This window comes from Alosa sapidissima, chromosome 9 (assembly GCF_018492685.1).
Source record: "Alosa sapidissima isolate fAloSap1 chromosome 9, fAloSap1.pri, whole genome shotgun sequence".
Taxonomy (NCBI): Eukaryota; Metazoa; Chordata; class Actinopteri; order Clupeiformes; family Clupeidae; genus Alosa; species Alosa sapidissima.
In genome coordinates, this window is record NC_055965.1 from 5958670 (window position 1) to 5978669 (window position 20000).

Sequence of the window (20000 nt, forward strand, 5' to 3'; positions counted from 1 at the left end):
AGTCATCCACCTGAAGCATCCTGCCTTCCCAGCATGCATCACAAACCTCGGATCGATACCCAGAGGGAGATTGATGGCGCCGATTTCAGATCAAAACATTAAAAGTCGCTTAGGAGTTGGGGGTGGAGGGTGGGCTAGGGATGAGGGGGCAGAAAAATCAAAAGCCACAAAACTATGAGCACATCTTGCTAACTGCTGACCTCAGCATGCAATTAGGAAGTGTCAGACAGGAGTGTGTGGGTAGGGGTGTGTGTGTGTGTGTGTGTGTGTGTGTATCTGTTTGGAAATAGGCCAGACGCCACCGAGGCTGGAGGAGGATTGGAACAAAGCCGCAGCATTCTCTCTCTCTCTACCTCTCTCTACCTCTCTCATTTTCTCTCTCTCATTACCTCTCTCCCCTCTCTCCTTTTTCTCTCGCTACCTCTCTCTCCCTCTCTCATTCTCTCTCTTGCTACCTCTCTCCCCCTCTCTCATTCTCTCTCTCGCTACCTCTCTCTCCCTCTCTCATTCTCTCTCTCGCTACCTCTCTCCCCCTCTCTCATTCTCTCTCTCGCTACCTCTCTCCCCCTCCCTCCTTTTTCTCTCGCTACCTCTCTCTCCCTCTCTCATTCTCTCTCTCGCTACCTCTCTCCCCCTCTCTCATTCTCTCTCTTGCTACCTCTCTCTCCCTCTCTCATTCTCTCTCTCGCTACCTCTCTCTCCCTCTCTCATTCTCTCTCTCGCTACCTCTCTCCCCCTCTCTCATTCTCTCTCTCGCTACCTCTCTCCCCCTCTCTCATTCTTTCTCTGCTTTCCACCCTCTTGTTCTCTTTTTCCCTCTCAGCCTTCCTTTCTTGCTTTCTTTTCCTCCTCTATGCTTTTCTACTTTCTTCTCTCTCCCCATCCCTCTCTCTTTCTCTCTCTCTCTCTCAAAAACACTTGTCGGCGACGTAATTGGATTTTAAAAATACATGGCATAGGCGCTTCTCCGTTATCTGATGTCAATTTGAGTCAAGCTGTCTGCCACTCAGCAAGCACTGTGTGGGTAAACGCTATTGTGTGTGTGTGTTTGTGAGTGTGTGTGTGTGTGTGTGTGTGTGTGTGTGTGTGTGTGTGTGTGTGTGTGTGTGTGTGTGTGTGTGTGTGTGTGTGTGTTTGTTTGTGTGTATTGTGATTGTGTGTGTGTGTGTGTGTTTGTGAGTGTGTACACCAGTGTCTGTGTGTGTGTGTGTGTGTGTGTGTGTGTGTTGTGTGTGTGTGTGTGTGTGAGTGCATGTATGAGTATCGTTCTGTCTCATCCCCTGTGCTTCATAGATCGATACGTGTTATAGACATTGAGGAGCTGACAGCCCCATAACAATGATAATTTGTTGACAAGGTGGTTACATGGGCTGTAGATGGAGGCAGCTTTGAACAGATATGTGCTTACATATGTCTCAAAGAAAATTCCAGAACAATGCACTCTCTCTCTCTCTCTCACTCTCTCACACACACACACACCTTTTTCCAATAAATAAACAACAGATAAACCTCCAAAGGCAGAGACCATCTCAGGACAAAAAGACTGATTTCTGAGATGGCTAAGTCTGATACCTGTGCATGTGTGTATATACAGTATGTGTGTATTTGTGTGTGTCTACCTCTACAAGTTAATCTTTATCTGTTTTTCTTGGACTGAGTCTTTGTGTGCATGGCCAGCCCTGCAAGGTGTCGGTCATTTAGCACCTACTTCAGATGAATGGAGACTGAACTTGTGTGTGTGTGTGTGTGTGTCTCAGGCATTTTTAATGAAGCACGGACGCGAGCTGACACAAACACAACACAAACAACACAACACAAACATAAACAAAAACTTGAACAAACAAACACGCACACATGCACACACGGAGTAGTAAAGCATGATGATTTAATTCTAGATACATTCGCATGGCCACACACACACTTTGAATGCATACAACATGATAATGACATAATTATACACATTGTCTGTCTCCCCCCCCCCCCCTCTCCCTCCCTCTCCCTCTCTCTCTCTCTCTCTCTCACACACACACACACACACACACACACACACACACCCCATCAGCCTTACTCACTTGTGTTTTTTGAGCGAGAGGCCCATGTGCTGCTTCATCTGCTGCAGGCCGTGGTAGTCCGTGTAGATGAGGTCAAAGGGCAGCGGTCCAGTCAGAGGGCAGCTTCCTCTGCCAGGGGGCACACCCAGGAACCTGACCAACACACACACACACACACACACACACATGCAATCATTACATCACACTACATCTTTTCTATTCTATTCTATTATTAAAAATGTGCAAGGACATTCCTAAAAGGACTAGTGTCTTGTATTGTGGTCAAATTTGATGGTCATTTTGACATTCATCTCTGCCATTGGCTCTCGTGCTGAGCATGAAGCAGACCCTGAACTAAACCTGTCCCCCAACAGACTGACTGACTGACTGAGCAGCATATAAATGTAAAATTGACTTGGTGCGCCCACCCACTGAGCATAAGCAGGAGCACAGTAAATAAATCAACATACGAGTGAAATATTTACAATTGTTGACTTGCAAGGTTGCGGCGTTCAGGGGATGGGTGGTGGTGGTGGTGGTGGTGGGGGATGGGGGGGGTTTCAAAAATAGCTTCCACACAACTGTGAAATTTTTGGCAGTGATCCCCAGGGGATACTTTAGGAATTTTTATCACTGTTTACCGAAATAGATGGCAATTCTTTTCTGAGTGAAAAGGGAAAAAGTTTAGAGCACTGCTGCAGTTTCTGAAATATTTATGATGTCTGTGGCAGTCGCCTTTTTATATTGAGTATTTTTAATCAAAAAAGGTGCAGTGGCAGACCTCACCAGGATAATTTCGCAGTGTCAATCTTAACATCCCAGAACAGTCTTAATTACGTATCATAAAAGATCAGAGAGAAGGAACCGGCAGACAAGTGAGGAACTCAAAGACAAGACATCAAAAGGCCCCGAGAGCGCCACACGGAACACTGGAGATGGAGGCCTGTTCCGTACGCAAGTGAGAACGAATCCGCGGACAGCGTTTCACTTTCAAAGCCTCGTGGTTCTCTTTTTCATCTTTTCCATTTCTTCCATTTCCCTTTCTTGTCTCTTTTTGAGGGCTGCATTATTGAAGTGGAGACCGAGGGAAGCTCAGTGCACAGCGCAGCGCAGCGCAGCGCAGCACCACACTGTACCGTAGCCCCACTCACCTCCTTCGTGCATTTATATTTTAACCCTTTTAATCTCTTTCTCTCTCTTTCTCTCTCTCTTTTTCTGCTCCTGGTAGAGAAGAGACTCACTTCACCTCCCGTCTCCATTCCAGTATCAATAACAAGAGGCGGGGTGAGAGGCGGATCGCCGTGGCGACGGCAGAGAGCATCCATTAGCAAAGTGAGCAGAGGTAAGGGGCAGGGGGGTGGGTGGGGGGGGGCATCACCTCACCTCCATCACCCCTATTTACTGATAAACCTCTTCTGATCCACACCACCAATGATGGCACCTCTTTTCCCTCAAACGTCCATTACCAGACCAGATCAATGCCTGTAGTTGCTCCATTTTGCTTGGCATTGGATCACACACTCGCGTTTCTGTGTGTGTGCATGTGTGTGTGTGTGCATGTGTGTGTGTGTGTGTGTGTGTGTGTGTGTGTGTGTGTAAGTGTGCGAAAGTGGGCTCCATAAGTGCATCTCCTCCATCACAGCACCCAGAGCAGGAGAGAGAAGCAGCCCAGACAGCGATCCCATCTGGAGCCTGTCCCAGCCAGAGGAGCAGCCCAACACTGAAAACACGAGAGGCACTTGATCATGCCGACCACAGACCAGGTGTCTCACTCTTCACTGAACACAGCAAATCTCATCTCTTTCTGTGTGTGTGTGTGTGTGTTTGTGTGTGTGCAAACTACTGCTTTGGACAGAAATGCACATTAAGACTGAAAACAAATGGATGTAATTTGGTGAAAATGTGTGCAAATTGTTTCAAATGAGGACCAGCGGAAGCTGCTTGCTAAACTATGCACTGCTGCATTACAGCGGCGTTCTGTATCTGTAAGGTGGAAAGCCGTACATGGTACAACCCGAGTCCAAGTCAGATCAAAAGGAGAAGAGCGCAGACACAGTAGGAGCCTGAAGGCGACGTCTCTCTGCCAAAATGCCACATGCTCGTGTGTCAGATTAGATCAATCTCCCGTCGTTGCACCCAAGGGGGGAATGAAAGATCTTCGCCATTTCACTTACGCTGTCCAGCCTTGCGTTACACCGTCTCGCGTCGCTGGGCGCCTGGTTTTAACCGGACGTGTCGGACGTCCCGCGGGGAGAGGGACCGGCCCAGCTTTCTTGCGTTCTCTCACACTTCTACTGGGAGGTCTGGATTCCCCTCCTCGTATCGATCCACATTTCAGAGTGTGTGTGTGTGTGTGTGTGTGTGTGTGTGTGTGTGTGTGTGTGTGTGTGTGTGTGTGTGAAAGGGGGCGTCTCTGTCGCCGAGGCCAGATCAGGGCAAAAGGTTGCCATCACTTTATTTAGTCACCATGATGGATGGGTGCCTGGGGGGGGGGGGGGGGGCTGTGCTACTGGCATGGCACAGGAAACAAAGTAAATTTCACCTGAGAGAAACACCAGCAACTCATCTAGCCCCTCTACACCCCCCCACCCCACCCCGTCCTCCTGAGCTGCGAGCAATGTTTGACCAGGAGGAATTTAAGGCTCCAGCCCCTGCCTCCACTCCTCCGTCAAATGACTTATGGGGCAATTTTCCTCACAGCAGAGCCTCCAGATATAGCTTTTTCTCTCTCTCTCTCTCTCTCTCTCTCTCTCTCTCTCTCACACACCCTTTCTGGCTGCCTACGCTTTGTTTAGGACCCCCTGTGCAACAACAAGGATGGCCTCTCACCGGCCGAAACCAAAAAGACACTGTAAATATTTTATGGGTGTTGCTTTGTTGTTAAAGGGAGGTCGGGGGGGTACTGCCTGTTCTGGGCCATGTTTCCAGAGCTTTGTTGTTAAAGGGAGGTGGGGGTGGGGGGTGGGCCATGTTTCCAGAGCTTTGATACCTCAAGGACGACTGAGGCACGGTAAACACTGGCAGTCAGGCTGAGCCTGTCACGCAAAGCACGCCTGTTTGCCGGCCCCACGCTGAGCAAATGGGCAGAGAGCCGTGCAGCAATACATCTCAATTGGGCCGTGTTCTCACAGCGGTTCAGAATAAGATCAGGCGAGGTGCAATTAACCAGCGCAGTTCAAAATAACTCATAATCATAATCACACACACACACACGATAATTCCCATATTGTGACTTAAAAACACACATAACAATTAGCAGGACTGCCAGGCTCATGAAACACTGCTTTAGCCCTGACAGCGTGTGCTGTTTAATTAAGTTGCACTTGTAATATTGTCTCTTAGACAAGAACAGGAGGAAGTAGAAAGGAAGTCTTGCTGTAGTTGTTGTGGCAACATGGTGAAAACATGACAGACTAGCACAGATGTCAGATCTGTTGATGTTTCTCTGCTGTGTTCATCTCCATGAGTAGTCATTTCTCCAGCAGCTCTTCTCTCACTGCACAAAGCCACTGCTACCTATTCCACCTGCCCCACAGCCATCTCCCCCACACAGAGATACACACACTCTAGTGTATCTGATTTAAACACAGAATTCATTCATTATGGTGATCATTCATGGTAATTAAAAATTAATTAGGACGATCATTGATGGTAACGAAAAAGACAAACAAATTCATTCATTAGGATGATCATGATTGGTGGTAATTGACAGTTTTGAATACAGTTTATATATTATTTCGCAAGTAATTTAGTTGAAAGTGTCTTTTACCCACATGTAAGCATTCCGATATCTACAGTAAACTGTATATAATGTGTACAGGTGGATCTATGTTCTAGCCCCTGGTCCTGGCTCTGCAGAGACTTAACTACAGGCATCTGCTTCATGCATAACTGTGTAGGTGAGTGATGTGAGGGCTGGTGGCTCCAGGGTACAGAGAGAGGGGGGGGGGGGGGGTAAGTTACAGGATGAGCCAGCAGCAGCCTCTAACTCTCCACCTCTACAGCCACCTCAGAGAGAGAGGAGCTCTCCAGTGTCATAAGATTGCTCACTTTCACTCTTTCCCTCTCTTCTTCCCTCTCTCTCTCTCTCTCTCTCTCTCTTTCTGCTTTCTGCCTTGCACACTTTTTATGCTTCACTTTCTTGTGTTTTCTCTCTCTTAATCTATTTCATTCTTTCTTAGTCCTTCTCTCCTCCTCTCTTTCACTCTCTCCATCTCTCTCCATCTCTCTCTCTCCTGTTCAGTGTTCGGTGGCTCTCCATCCCGACCCTCTCACCCTCTTCAGGCCCATCTGGGTGGATAATGGGCCCTGGAGGAGGAGGGGGGGGGGGGGTCTCTAACAGCCTTCTCCACCACCTCCTCCTCCTCCACCACCTCCTCCTCCACCCCCACGTCTCCCTCCAAACCCCCAGCCCTCTTCAGCCGCCTCTCCTAGGAGCCTCTGCTGGAGAGGAGCCCCCAGCTGCTGGAGCTCTGTGTTGTCGTGCCAGAGGAGCGCTCGGAGGCTCGGCGTGAGACACACACACACATACACACACACACACACACACACACACACACACACACTCACTCATGTGCTCCGAGCAGATGGAGCCGTCATCCATCATGGGGGGGCCTGCTCTGGAGAGCACTCCAGCCCAGTCTCCACAGAGACCCTGTCCTGTGTCTCTCACCTCACACACACACACACACACACAGAGAGAGAGAGGGCCTCACATGGGCAAGAGTGCAGCTTAGCATGCTGATAGTGTAGCAAGACTGGGTGTCTCGTAAAGGAGCGACGGGATTCAACAGTGTTGTAAATTGAGAAATCATGCCCCCGAAATCATCTTTTTTAAAAAGAATTTTGACCAACATCCGCCAGGAGGTCTAAATCAATTTGAAAGGGTGTGTCAAGTCTGGGATACCGCATGCGGTGACAGAGACAGCATACCGCAGGGAACCTGAGCCATTTATTAAAGAACAACAGAAATAGACAGAGCCACTTCACAATCGAGCTCGATCTCAGCAGACGCGCATGCATACAGAGTCGCTGTACCACACACACACACACGCACACACACACACTCCACACAGACACTGGAAGAGAAAGTGACGAATGATTAATTTTGCCCGGCGAGATCCACTCGCAATGTCCCCTCATTACAACTCATGGGCGGAAAAAAAAGCTTCCTCGAATATGTAATTGCATTAGTTGGAGCCTAATTGAGTTCTTTCTCCCCTTTGATGGAGATTCATAAAGCCTGTTGCCCCCGATGGTCAAATTACTCTTCCCGGAAAGAGACGCGGGGAGAGAAAAATTCCTGGCGTCGCGTCATTAAATGGCTTTTAGCTAAATGATGTGTCCCACTCCCCCTCACCAACCCCTTCCTGACGGACTCTCTCGCTTTCCGACGGGGCTTAGAGCGACGAGGGAGTTGTTAAGTCTGAGACGTGCGACCTTTTGTGTCCGGCTGTCTGGGTTGTTTGAACAGTGGACGGAGAGCGGAGCTTGGGGTGAGAGAGGACGCAATTAGCGTGCGCGCGCGCGCGCAGTCGTCCACTTACAGTGCGGCCCGAACCAACAGCACGAGAGCAAACAAACCCATGGAGGAGCCAGGAGGATGGGTTGCACTCGTCTTTCTGTTTAGTCTTTTAAGTCTTTAAAGTGTTCTCTCTTTTCTTCGGTGACCACTACGTGTTGTTTACGTTGTTGAAGTGCTATAACACAAGCTGTTAGCATGATAAACGAAAAGCGATTAGGTGCCATAAGAGCGGTCAATCACCCCCCCACTCCCTGTCTTCATCAGTGCACCTGTAGAACTATACGCTCCTGCCACGTTTCTGCCCACAGCCAACACGACGCGTCCAGATGGCACGGGTGCATATAGAGCTCTGGGAGTTAACGTATACATCCACACAGGCAGGAGAAGCATACGCCAACACACTGTACACACACACTGGACATAATGTACACATCATATGGCCACGACAGACAGAGTGGGGTGGAGATAATGATATCACAGTCTTCTCTGATCTCCCTCGAGCCTCACAGGAGTCACCATATGGCTGTACTGAGCATGTTCGCATCATAGCGTGTTTCATCACACACACACACACACACACACACACACACATACACACTCCATGATATGCTTTTTTTCTTGCTGTTGAGTGTGTGAGAGAGAGGCAATATGGTGACTGATGGGGCTGCTCCATCATGTGGTGGCGTCTGGGAGAGAGTGAGGGACATGTGACGTGAGATGCTCGTGGGTTGGTCAGCGCCATCGATGGCATGAAAAAAAGATGACGGCCCAGTTTGATGTCGTCTCCACTGCGTTCATTATTAATCGAGCGCAATAGGCGCCGTCTGAATATATGCGTGAGTGTGTCTGCACATCACTGTGTCTGTTTGTGTGAAAGTGTGTGTGTGGGTGTGTGTGTGTGTGTGTGTGTGTGTGTGTGTGTGTGTGTGTGTGTGTGTGTGTGTGAGAGAGAGAGAGTTATAGAAGAGAAAAAATGTGTTAATGTGTCCTCTTTACTGAATAACAGTATGTGCTTATGGGTGTGTGATTTTGAGTGTGTGTGTATGTGTATGTAATTGTGTGCATGCATGTGTTTGAGAGAGTGTGTACTTTACTGTGTGGTTTTGTATAGTCTATCTGTGTGTGAATCTATCTGTGTGTGTGTGTGTGTGTGTGTGTGTGTGTGTGTGTGTGTGTGTGTGTGTGTGTTTGTGTGTGCGTCTGTGTGTGTGTGTGTGTGTTCTTGAGCGAAGGCTGACTCCTGGGTCCACACACGCGGCTCCATAAGAGCTGTCAGTGTCTGTCAGCCTGGTCTCAGTGGACAGACCACTGCAGCCACGAGAGCCCACGGCACTGTGTGTGTGTGTGTGTGTGTGTGTGTGTGTGTGTGTGTGTGTGTGCTAGATTGCTCTCTCAGACTGGGGTTATCAGTCTGTACTCTGGCTGATGTGCTGAAAGCTTAGAGCTGAAGGCAGCTCTCCCCCAGAGATAAATGACTGCAGCTGCATCACCTCTCTACTGCGCACACACACACACACACACACACACACACTTTTTTCTGTCTTGACAAAAAAAAAAACACACACTTGAAATTACATACCAACACTCCCCTAAAGCACACCCACAGACAGACAGACACACACACACACACACACACACACACACACACACACACACACACACACTTAAAAAACAAAACACTAAAATGTGATGGTTGTGATAGTGATGGTTCAGCAAGCATAGACATGTTTACTCGCTTCCCCTCTCTCTCTCTCTTTTACACACACACACACACACACACACACACACACACACACACACACACACACACACACAAAGCACATGCGGTGCCCCCCTTAACAGTGATGAAGTGTGAGTCCTTTATTAAGGTCTTCTAGGGCAAAACACAGTAATTGCTGAGGATGACTTGCAATTAACTTTTCCAGTGTTTATTGGGCTGATGCAAAGGCACATATAGAGTAGCCAACTCATTTATCCAGGGAGCATGTCAGAGGGCACTTTTTTAATTTTATCCAAAAACAAAAACATTTTAGGCTTTTTATGATAAAAAAGTCTGGTCCAGCCCTCGAGGCCACACACCGACATAAACAACACAAACAAACAAACACAGCACTAACAAATCCACTCAAACTTCAGAGGACACACACACACACACACACTGTCTGTTTGTGAATATCGCTGAGTTTTTCGTCTTTGTATCCATGAGCCTTCACGTGTTAGAACGTTTAGCCTCGGCCGACATTCGGCAGCTAAATGAATCCGGCCTCCCTCAGGCGGCGTTGACTTGGCCTTGTGCAATATCAAACGCCGTGTTTGTAATTCGGCTAAAATATGAGCTCATGATACAGGACCAGAGGGTGTATTCATCTTTCCATTCATTCACTCTCTTTTCCTGTCTGTCTATCTCTCTTTCTCTCGCTCCGAGTGAGGGGTTGGAGGGGCCAGCCTGGCTGTCCTCCCCGGCAGCCGCCCCGCAGACGTGATAAGCACCAATAAGATCCATCAAGGGTGAGGAGGGAGGGGGGAGAGGGGGGAGGGGGGAGAGGAGGGTGAGGAGGGAGAGGGGGGAGGGTGTGAGGGGGGAGAGGAGACACCTCTGGGCCTCCCGGATGGAGCCTACTGTCTGGAGAACTAAATAAGGAGGGAGAGATGGGAGGAGAAGGTGGAGAGAAGAAGAGGGGGAAAGGGGGAGAGGGAGCGGGAGAAAGAAGAGAGAGAGATAGAGAAAGAAGAGAGAGAGAGAATAAGACAGACAGGCTTGTGAAGCAAAGAGAAGCGGGGGGGGGTGATAAAAGCAGTTCTAAATAAAGAGATAGAGTAGGGAGAGAGGGAGAGAGGGAGGGAAGGAAGTGGAGAGAGAGATGGTAAAGTTTATGAGAGAGAACAAACAGCTACAGAGGCAGAGATAAAGGGAGAGTGTTGGCAGGGCAACAGAGGTCAAATGGAAAGATAACAGAAGACGGGAGGGAGTGAAAGAGGGAGACCATCTAGAGAGGAAGAGAGAAAAAAACTAAAGACACAGAAGCTCCTCACTGATCTTCTGACAACAGACACACAAGATAAGATAGACAGATCCATCAAACTTATTCATCTTTAACTGTTTATAGAAAATGTCTTACAATTCCGGTAAGATACACAGATTATCAGCTTGTGTGCTGTCTGGAAACTGAACGCATGACAGTGGTGTCAGTGCCACCTTTCTCGGGGAGTTGAGCTCCATGACACATAGACAGAGACAGATGTAAACAAACAATTAGAGTGGAAGGAGACGCACCTTACAGAGTGTTTGTGAGCAAACAGACAACAGATCTGTCGTATAAACACCTACGGCACAGCTGGCATTTGGCAACAGCAGGTGTGGGTTTAATTGTCCTTTGCGTAAGTAACCGTATAATAAGCGAGATAATGTATGGAACGCTGGTCATTATCGGGAAAATTCCAACAGGGCGAACCGGACCCCAAGTGGTCTTGCTTCACACCTTTTCGTTGTGGCTTTTGCTGAGAAACAAATTATTTGCAACACACACTGAACTTGAATCAAAAATTCAACAACCGTCTGCTTTCACTTTTGAATGAAGTTCCATTACAGAGTGATATAAAAGACGTAAATCAGAAGCACAAAATCCGTTGCCATTGACAGCGGTAATTATATGTTTCAGCGGTAATTGCATGAATTTATTATATGGCTCTTCACAATGTTAGTAGAACGCTCCATTGAATTGAATTGAATGGGATTTCCCAACGTTCTACGGTAAAATATATCCATGTAATTACCGCTCAACCGATCCGATTCACCCTGTCGCGACTTATTTTCCCGATAATGATGGTCCATACATATTTGACCGTAGAATGTTGGGAAATCCCATTCAAGTCAATGGAGCGTTCTACTATCATTGTGAAGAGCCGTATAATAAATTAATATATACTATAATTTACAATGACTTGGACGGTTCAATAAAAAACTTATCATAACAACACATCTTTAAAAAGTGCATAAGCCTGCAGCCCATGCAGCTTTAACTGAGAGCGTCCTCTTCAGAACCTTGGACAGCGACCTACAGACACATGGAAAAGCTCCCCATTCTAATCTCAAGTAAAACACCCAAGCGCCTCCACACGCGTGCACACACACACACACACACACACACCCTCTCTCCCGCAGCCTCAGCCAAGGTCAGCCCACAGTGCATTCTTAATACACTTAAATCATGACAAATCAGCTCTCGCACTGCTTCTGAAAAGGGCTCGGACTCTCCCACAGTGCACCGGGGCAGAGCTAACTCCGCCATCTGCCTGCTGCGTGACCTCATTTCCACTCGGCCGCTGACGACACGTGGGCCAAACAAAGATAATTGCCATATCGATTGGCGGCTGACCGAGCGACGACTGAGCGCCCTTGTGTTTACGTTTAGATATAGATCTTAGCCAGGTGAGGAGGCCGGGGTGTGGGAATGAGGAGCATGGCTCATGTGTGTGTGTCTGTGTTGTCTGTGTTTGTGTGTGTGTATCTTTCTCTGTGTGTGTGTGTGTGTGTGTGTGTGTGTGTTTGTTTGTGTGAGTGTGTGTGCTTGTTTGTTTGTGTGTGTGAATGTGTGTGTGTGTGTTTGTGTGTGTGTATGTGTCTGTGTGTGTGTCTGCGTTTGTACAGTATGTGTATGTGTTTGTGTGTGTGTGGAGGACTTCATATGTTAAGATTCATCTCCATCACACACACACCCCTGAAGCTAGATGACATGATGTCTAAACCAGCCTGATTGCAAAGCCTCTTCTCTTGTGTGTGTTCACAGTGCCATTCATAACACGTGGTCATTAGATCTGACACAGCCTCTACATCAGAGCTGCATGGAGGGTGTGTTAAGTGACCACACTGATGCACTGTCCCATACTTTATCACTGAGTGCTATTATATGAAATGACTTAGATCCACATGAGCCAATGTATTTTTACAGCTACTCCAACCCCTCCCATCCAGATAACAGAGATGTGAGTTAGCCATAAGTAACAGGAGAGGAGTTAAAGATTACACAGAGACCATTTTAAAATGTAATTATAACTCGAAGAATCATTTATTTACTGGCAAGAACACACACACACAGGCACACTCGTGTTAATAATAACGTGTTGAGTAAAATGTGATTGATGCGTTCTGCTTTCCAGTGGGGGGAGGTGAAACCAAGCCTATTAGAGAGCACACCTGACTCGACTAGAAAAACAAGTATTAACACACACGCTTGAGAGAGAGAGAGAGAGAGAGAGAGGGGGAGAGGAAGAAAGAGAGAGATGGAGAGGAGGGAGAAAGAGATGGAGAAAGAGAGAGAGGGAGAAAGAGAGAGAGGGAGAGAGAGAGAGAGGGAGAGAAGGGGGTGAGGGTGAGAAGGAGAGTAAAGGAGAAACAAACATCTCTGTCTTACTGAAATCAACACAGCTCCCAGTCAGTTTCATTTCAAGCTTGGCTGCCCCGGAATGGCCAATCCACGCATGGAGAGGACATATAGGGAAATTTGCTCAGGCTGACATTAGTTTGACCCTCGTTTGAACGCCTTCCTCTGGCTGAGAGGGAAATCAGGACACCAGTGGCGTCCACACACAACTTAGTGGACACAAACAGAAGAAATAAGAGACATAATGACTTTTAGAGGTGGACAAAAGAACACAAAATGGCAACTCTGCAGGTCTAACACCAAAACAGTGGATGTGGTGGTATGGAACATCTAATATGGTTTCATGGCAATTAAACTGAAGCATATTTGCACAATACATAATGATTACTCTCAGAATCGGGCAATATGCAGAACCTGATTAGCATCCATCTGGATAATGTCTTGCTGTTTCTGTGTGCGTGTGTGTGTGTGTGCACAAGCATGCGCGCATATGTCAGTGTGTCTACAATATGTGGCAAGCACGCTGAAGTGCACAGGTGTTGCTCAATAAATAGCCAATTAAAACAGTGTTACACTGATTTGAATTCTTCAACAGGGTTATTTATTCCACCATCCCAGACAGACACTGCACATAGAAACCCATGCAGACAGCATGGCTAAGCTCATCCTGTTCCGGAATGGCACTGGTGGTCACAATATGACACACCTCATCATAAAACCCTCACCTGTCCCAACTGAGGGCTAAGCCTGGAGCACTCTGGGAGGTGTAGTCTTTTGCTCAGTCACTCTTGTTGAACACGTGTAAATTAGAAACACCAGCGAGCTGTGAGCCTTGAGAGTGAGCAACCGTTGAGGAGCAGCAGTAATCATGGGCTGATAAATTGCCCATTAGAAGCTCCAGATACCAGATAGCTGGCAAGAAGTCCCAAACTGCATACTGATTGTTGCTTTTTTCCTTCCCAACACAACTCACATTTAACAAGGCTGTAAGGCTTGGTGGCAACCTGGACAGTGGCCTGTCAATGGTCATGAAATAAAAAAGGAGATTGAACGGGAAATGATCAATAGGAGAACACTGGAAACAGGGGGTTTCTTTGACAGCTCAAGGAAAGCTCATTCATGAGGTTAGTTCCCAGACACGACCTGGAATCATTTCTCTGCACATTCTCTTTGCATTACCTACTATGGGCGGCTAGTTACCCAACCCACTGGTCTCTCAGTAGAGAGACACCCAACGCTAACTATGAAGAATCGCAAGAAGCAACAACCCGTGGGCCCTCCGAGAGGCGGGATGAAAGATGGGCCCAACAGGACGTACTACGCGGTGACAACGGCAATGGAAATGGATTACGAGAATACCAGAACTCCAGGAAATGAGGAGAAGATCCTCCAGAGCAGAGGTATGGCGTGCACTGGATGCAGACCTGATCAAAACCCTAGAAGAATCACTGCATGGAGGGGAGGAAGCTAAGCTAAATCTGATTGGGGACATCATATACCAGACCTGCAAGGACAGGTATGGCGAGCTTGTCCCCAGACAGAGGACAGCCCTAAGAGAGAAGGGAAGGAGAGAAAAGGAAATCCTCCACCTGGTGCAAAGGCGTCGGCAACTCCGTAAGAACTGGAGAAAGGCAACCCATGCAGACAAAGAGGGGCTGAAAGCCCTGTGGGAGGAGGTCAGGAAAAGACTAGCCGGGCTTCGCAGAGCTGAACGCAATCGGAAACGCAACAGGCGGAAGCAAAAAGAGCGAGCCAGTTTCTTCAAGGATCCCTTTAAGCACGCCAGACCGCTGCTGGAGGAAAAGAAGACTGGCAAGCTCGAAACCACCAGGGAGCAGTTGGAACAGCATGTCAGAGAACAGTACAGTGATCCGCAAAGGAGCGTCCCCTTAGGAACACCGTACCTCAGCCCGCACAGCCAACAGCTGCGTTTAACACCATGCCTCCCAAGCTCAGTGAGGTCAGGCAAGTCGTGGGGAAGGCAAGGTCCGCTTCTGCACCAGGCCCCAACGGAGTCCCCTACAAGCTCTATAAGAACTGCCCCAAGGTACTAGAGCTGCTATGGTACCTAATGAGAACTGCCTGGAAAAAGCAACTCATTCCATCTGAGTGGCAAAGAGCCATAGCAGTCTTCATCCCCAAGGAAACAAACTCCAAAGACACCGGCCAGTTCCGTAACATCGCCCTACTGAATGTAGAAGGAAAGATCTTCTTCTCAGTACTTGCCAGAAGGATGACCAACTACCTGCTTGAGAATGGCTATATCGACACCAACTGCCAGAAAGCAGGAGTGCCAGGATTCCCCGGATGCGTAGAGCACTCCACAATGATCTGGGACCAAATCCAGAAAGCTAAGCGGGAGAAGATCGACCTGCACGTCATCTAGCTTGACCTTACCAATGCGTATGGATCAGTCCCGCACCAGCTGATCAACTATGCCATGGATTTCTTCCACATGCCCACCTGCGTCAAGAACTTGGTAGCACAGTATTTTAACAACCTGCAGATGTGCTTCTCCGCACAGGACTTCACTACTGGGTGGCAGCGGCTTGAAGTCGGAATTGCAATGGGATGTGCCATTTCTCCGATACTGTTCGTAGCAGCATTTGAGATAATCCTCATCGGCGCAAGGCAAATGGTAGGAGGGATCAAACTGCCAACTGGTCAGAGGCTTCCCCCACTTCCACAAGGAGCTACATGGACAATGTCACCACCCTCCTTCAGACAGCAGCATGTACAGCAAGACTGCTGAAGAGGTCGACCAAGCTATCAGTTGGCTCCAACATCAGGAGATCATGGGCAGAGTCCAGGTAGGAAGAGCAGGCCTAGGATGGGGAGACGCGTCACGCTTCTGGTCCAAGGCCAACTGCAAGGAAAGGAAGGAGATGGTGGTGGCGGAGGTGACGAGGATGGAGGAAGACCGCTACAAGATCAAAGCCGTGTCGCAGGGTCGGCAAGGAAGCTGGACAACCTGGGAGGGAATTACAAGCAGGAACGTCAGTTGGTCAGACGTGTGCAAGATCCCACAGGCAAGATTCAGCTTCCTCATCCGCTCAACCTACGACACGCTTCCCTGCCCTCAGAACCTCCACCAGTGGTTCGGAAGTGAGGAACGTTGCACGCTCTGCAATACTCCCAACGTAAGCCTCCAGCACATCTTGTCAGGCTGTAAGATCACACTCTCACAGGGCCGCTATAGATGGCGCCATAACCAAGTCCTGAGGAAGCTAGCTGAAGTGCTGGAGGAGTGTCGACAGGGAAGTAAAACACTGCCACCTGCAGAGGACCCCACCACCTTTGTTGCGGAAGGAGGGGTCAAGAGAAGCATCAGGCCAAGAGAAACATCAAGGCCCTTCTCCCCTGACGAGGAGTGGAGCATGAGGGTCGACCTCGACAGGAAGCTTCAGTTCCCCACGGAGATCACCACCACATCTCTCTGGCCAGACATAGTTGTGTGGTCAGCCAAGGCAAGAGCAGCGATCCTCATCGAGCTCACAGTACCTACGGAGGAGGGGATTGAGGCCGCCTTCGAACGCAAGAAGGCCAAGTACTCAGAGCTGGCTGCTGAGTGCCGGGAGGCTGGCTGGAAGACTACCATCTACCCAGTGGAGGTTGGATGCCGAGGCTTCATGGACTTGTCAACCACACGCCTCCTGAGGGATGTGGGACTCACCAGAGGAAGGCAATAAAGGATCTGGCAGAGGAGGCTGAAAAAGGGAGCTTTTTGCTCTGGCTTAGGAGGAAGGACAAAACTTGGGGGAAGAACACCTAACCCCAGACAACAGCCGCAGGGGACAACGCCCATCAGCTGCAGGGGGTGACGGGGAGACGTCCCTGTCACTGCTCCGCCACCAGGAGACGTACCAGAATTAAAGGAGCGAAACGTTGGTGAATGGTGGTTTCTGGCTGATGACCCTGCAACTGACCCATGGGCACCGGCGGAGGTGCGACAGGCAGTAATGCCCAGCAGGTGTTAACATCTTCCTGTATAATCCTAACTACTACAATAAATAAGTCATTAGTAATACATTAGGATCTATCAGTCATTAGTAATACATTAGGATATATCTGTCATTAGAAACACATTAGGATCTATCAGACTGTCTCAGTTTGTTCAGCCAATTAAGTACCACAGGTACTTCTTCACAAAAAGCATTTAAAACAACAGTGCTGGAAGATGAGGCTGTCATCTCTTCTTTTCCTCTCTCTCTCTCTCTCTCTCATTCCCTCTCCTTTCCTCTCCCCTCTCCTCTCCTCTCTTCTCCTCCAAGTGCTCGAGGGCTGGAGGGCTGTCACAGAGGCGCTCACAGATAAATCACCACTGTTGTGCTCCAACTCGCCTCAACTCTCTCTCTCACACACACACACACACACACACACACACACACACACACACACACACACACACACACACACACACACACACACACACACTTAAAGTCTCTATAGTCCTCATCTCTCAAGCTCTCTGTATCAATATCTCCACCTCTCTCTCTCTCTCTCTCGCTCTTTCCTTCTGGCCATTGCCTGCCTCATGTCTTTCCCAGTGAAAACTGCATCTCTCTGAAGGCCTCTCATGATGTGCATTTGGCAGCTCCCGTCTGCTTCTGTCTGCAGGGCACTCGTCTGATGCAAAAACCCCAAGGTCCTCTCCTCCTCTTCCTCCCTCTACTCCTCCTCTTCCTCCCTCCCCTGCTACCACTTGCACTTCTTCTACCATCACCAGCTCTGAGAGGAGCAAGGGACGAAGGAAGAAGGAAAGGAAAAAAAGTTACAAGTTGGACAAAAATTCAAGAGTTGAGGCTTGAGTTGAGCTGGCAGCCAAGGTAGCTCTCTCTCTCTCTCTCTCTCTCTCTCTCTCTCTCTCTCTTCATCTATCTGTACAGGAAGCAGAGTGTCACTCTGTCACCTGCAGCCTTCCGGAACCTTCCAATTAAGGCGACCCCGTCTCACTTCTCCGCGCCGGGAGACTCTGATCGACAGTCTTTTCGCAGACGACCGTGTTCTCCGTGAAGACCCAGACGGTAGCCACCCCTCCAGGCTCCTGGTGTCCTCCGCCTGGTGTGCGCACGCGTGGGGGCCCCGCCATGAGCTCCGTAGTCTGGAGGTTGGCGCTGCAGATGGCTGAGGGGGCCGAGTGCCCAGGCTGATGAGATGCCAGTTATTGCGGGCGAGGTTGTTAACAAGCGCATCGATCGGAAGCCACCGCAGGGGAGACAGGAGTCGGTAGGCAGCCCACCCCCCCCCCCCCCCCCCCCCACACACACACCCGACATCGCTGGCCGACTCTGGGTGTTTCTGCACACGCAGACACTTTAGAGGCGAGGGCCTTACAGGCTACCCCTCCGCTCCCCACGCCTGGCCTGGCAGGCTGAGCTGAGCAGAGCGGACACACGCTGGCTGCCACCGCGGGCTCGGCTCATTTGTAAAGTGAGCAGCAGGCACGCACAAGTGTGGACGCATTCACACACACACACACACACACACACACGCACACACACATTTACGAGCATGTATACACACACACACACACACACACACACACGTTTAGGAATGCCAAGGGTGAAAAAACATGCAGGTGTACATAGACCTACTTACAAACACATACAGTACAATGAGAGTGTCTCTCAAAATGGCATATGTACACAATCACACAAACATACACACTAATTAGAGTGTCAAGAGTGTCACTGTGCACTCTCTGGTAGTCACTCTCTCTCTCTCTCTCTCTCTCTCACACACACACACACACACACACACACACACACACACACACACACACACACACACACACACACACACACACACACACACACATAATTTCTCAGGCACACATCCAATCCACACCAAGACACACACACACACACACACACACGTGCGCGTGTGTGTGTTAATAATAGCTTTGTAGTTCTCACTGATTAATGCAGCAGCTCTGCTCTCTCGAAGAAGAAAAAGAATCGTCGACTAAATTACCCCACAGTGGGGAGATGTGGGGTGGGATGTGTGTGTGGTGGAGAGGGGAGGGGGGCGGCATGGTGCGGTGTGGTGCGGTGGGGGATTGCTGTGAACACTAGTGGCTACAGCAGTTGCACCACAAAAGATCCGAATCAGCAAGTTTCTTTTTTTTTTTTGATGCAAAAAGAAAAAAAAGTCAAATCTGCTTCTCTTTCATGTCTCCACAGCACCTGGTGAATTAAGAGTTGTTTCTTACCCCTGCAACATTGTTCAGCCCTCTCCCACAGACTCCTTACCCAGGTAAATGATTTATTCGCAACACTCTGAAGAGTTTATTTCCCTCCCAAAAGTAGAAGATCCAACTCCTCTCTCTCTCTCTCTGTTGTGCTGTGGGATGTATTTTTCAGGGGAGCCAAATGAGCTCTCCTCCAGATTGGCATTAGCGCTTCATTTTCAGGTGGTAGAGAGAGTGAGAGGCTGCAACCAAGAACCCTGCTGGGTGGTGGCAGAGACAAAAAGGAGGAGTGAGAGAGAGAGAGAGAGAGAGAGAGAGAGAAAGAGAGAGAGAGGGAGAGAGAGAGATCTTGGCTAGAGTGGAGGACTGTGATGCTTATGACATATTTGTCAACACCTCAGTTTGGGAGGAGATAATAATAAAGCCTCCAGCACATTAACAGTGAGAGAGAGAGAGAGAGAGAGAGAGAGAGAGAGAGAGAGAGAGAGAGAGGTGAGGTTGAGACTGAGGTGCACTTTCTTCTTCACTGTGAGAAATATACAACTATACGTAAGTCATACTTTGACAGGCTTACAAGCCTAATCCCAGGGTTCAGAAATCTAGAAGAACAAGAAATAATGGCAGTCTTACTCGGACAGCGGGGACAGACAGCAAATCTTGCTGCCAAATACGTCACCGAATGCCATAAGGCAAGGGACAGTGGTTAAATAATTAAATAATTAAATAATCATTACTTTTATATGGCACCTATCCATTTAATTACACAGACAAACACCATACATACAAGCAGCCACACACACACACACACACACACACACACACACACACACACACACACACGCATACGCACACAC

At 48.8% G+C, this 20000-nt stretch overlaps 1 protein-coding gene across 1 annotated transcript in view; it reads right to left on the minus strand.

The window, feature by feature from the left end:
* LOC121719810 (alpha-1,6-mannosylglycoprotein 6-beta-N-acetylglucosaminyltransferase B) overlaps positions 1 to 20000 on the minus strand; it is a 55728-nt gene that overhangs the window by 27155 nt on the left and 8573 nt on the right. Inside the window, exon 2 of the mRNA XM_042105591.1 lies at positions 2073 to 2204. Coding sequence (XP_041961525.1) covers positions 2073 to 2110 — 38 coding nt within the window. The 5' untranslated portion in view covers positions 2111 to 2204. The remainder of the gene's footprint in view (positions 1 to 2072; positions 2205 to 20000) is intronic.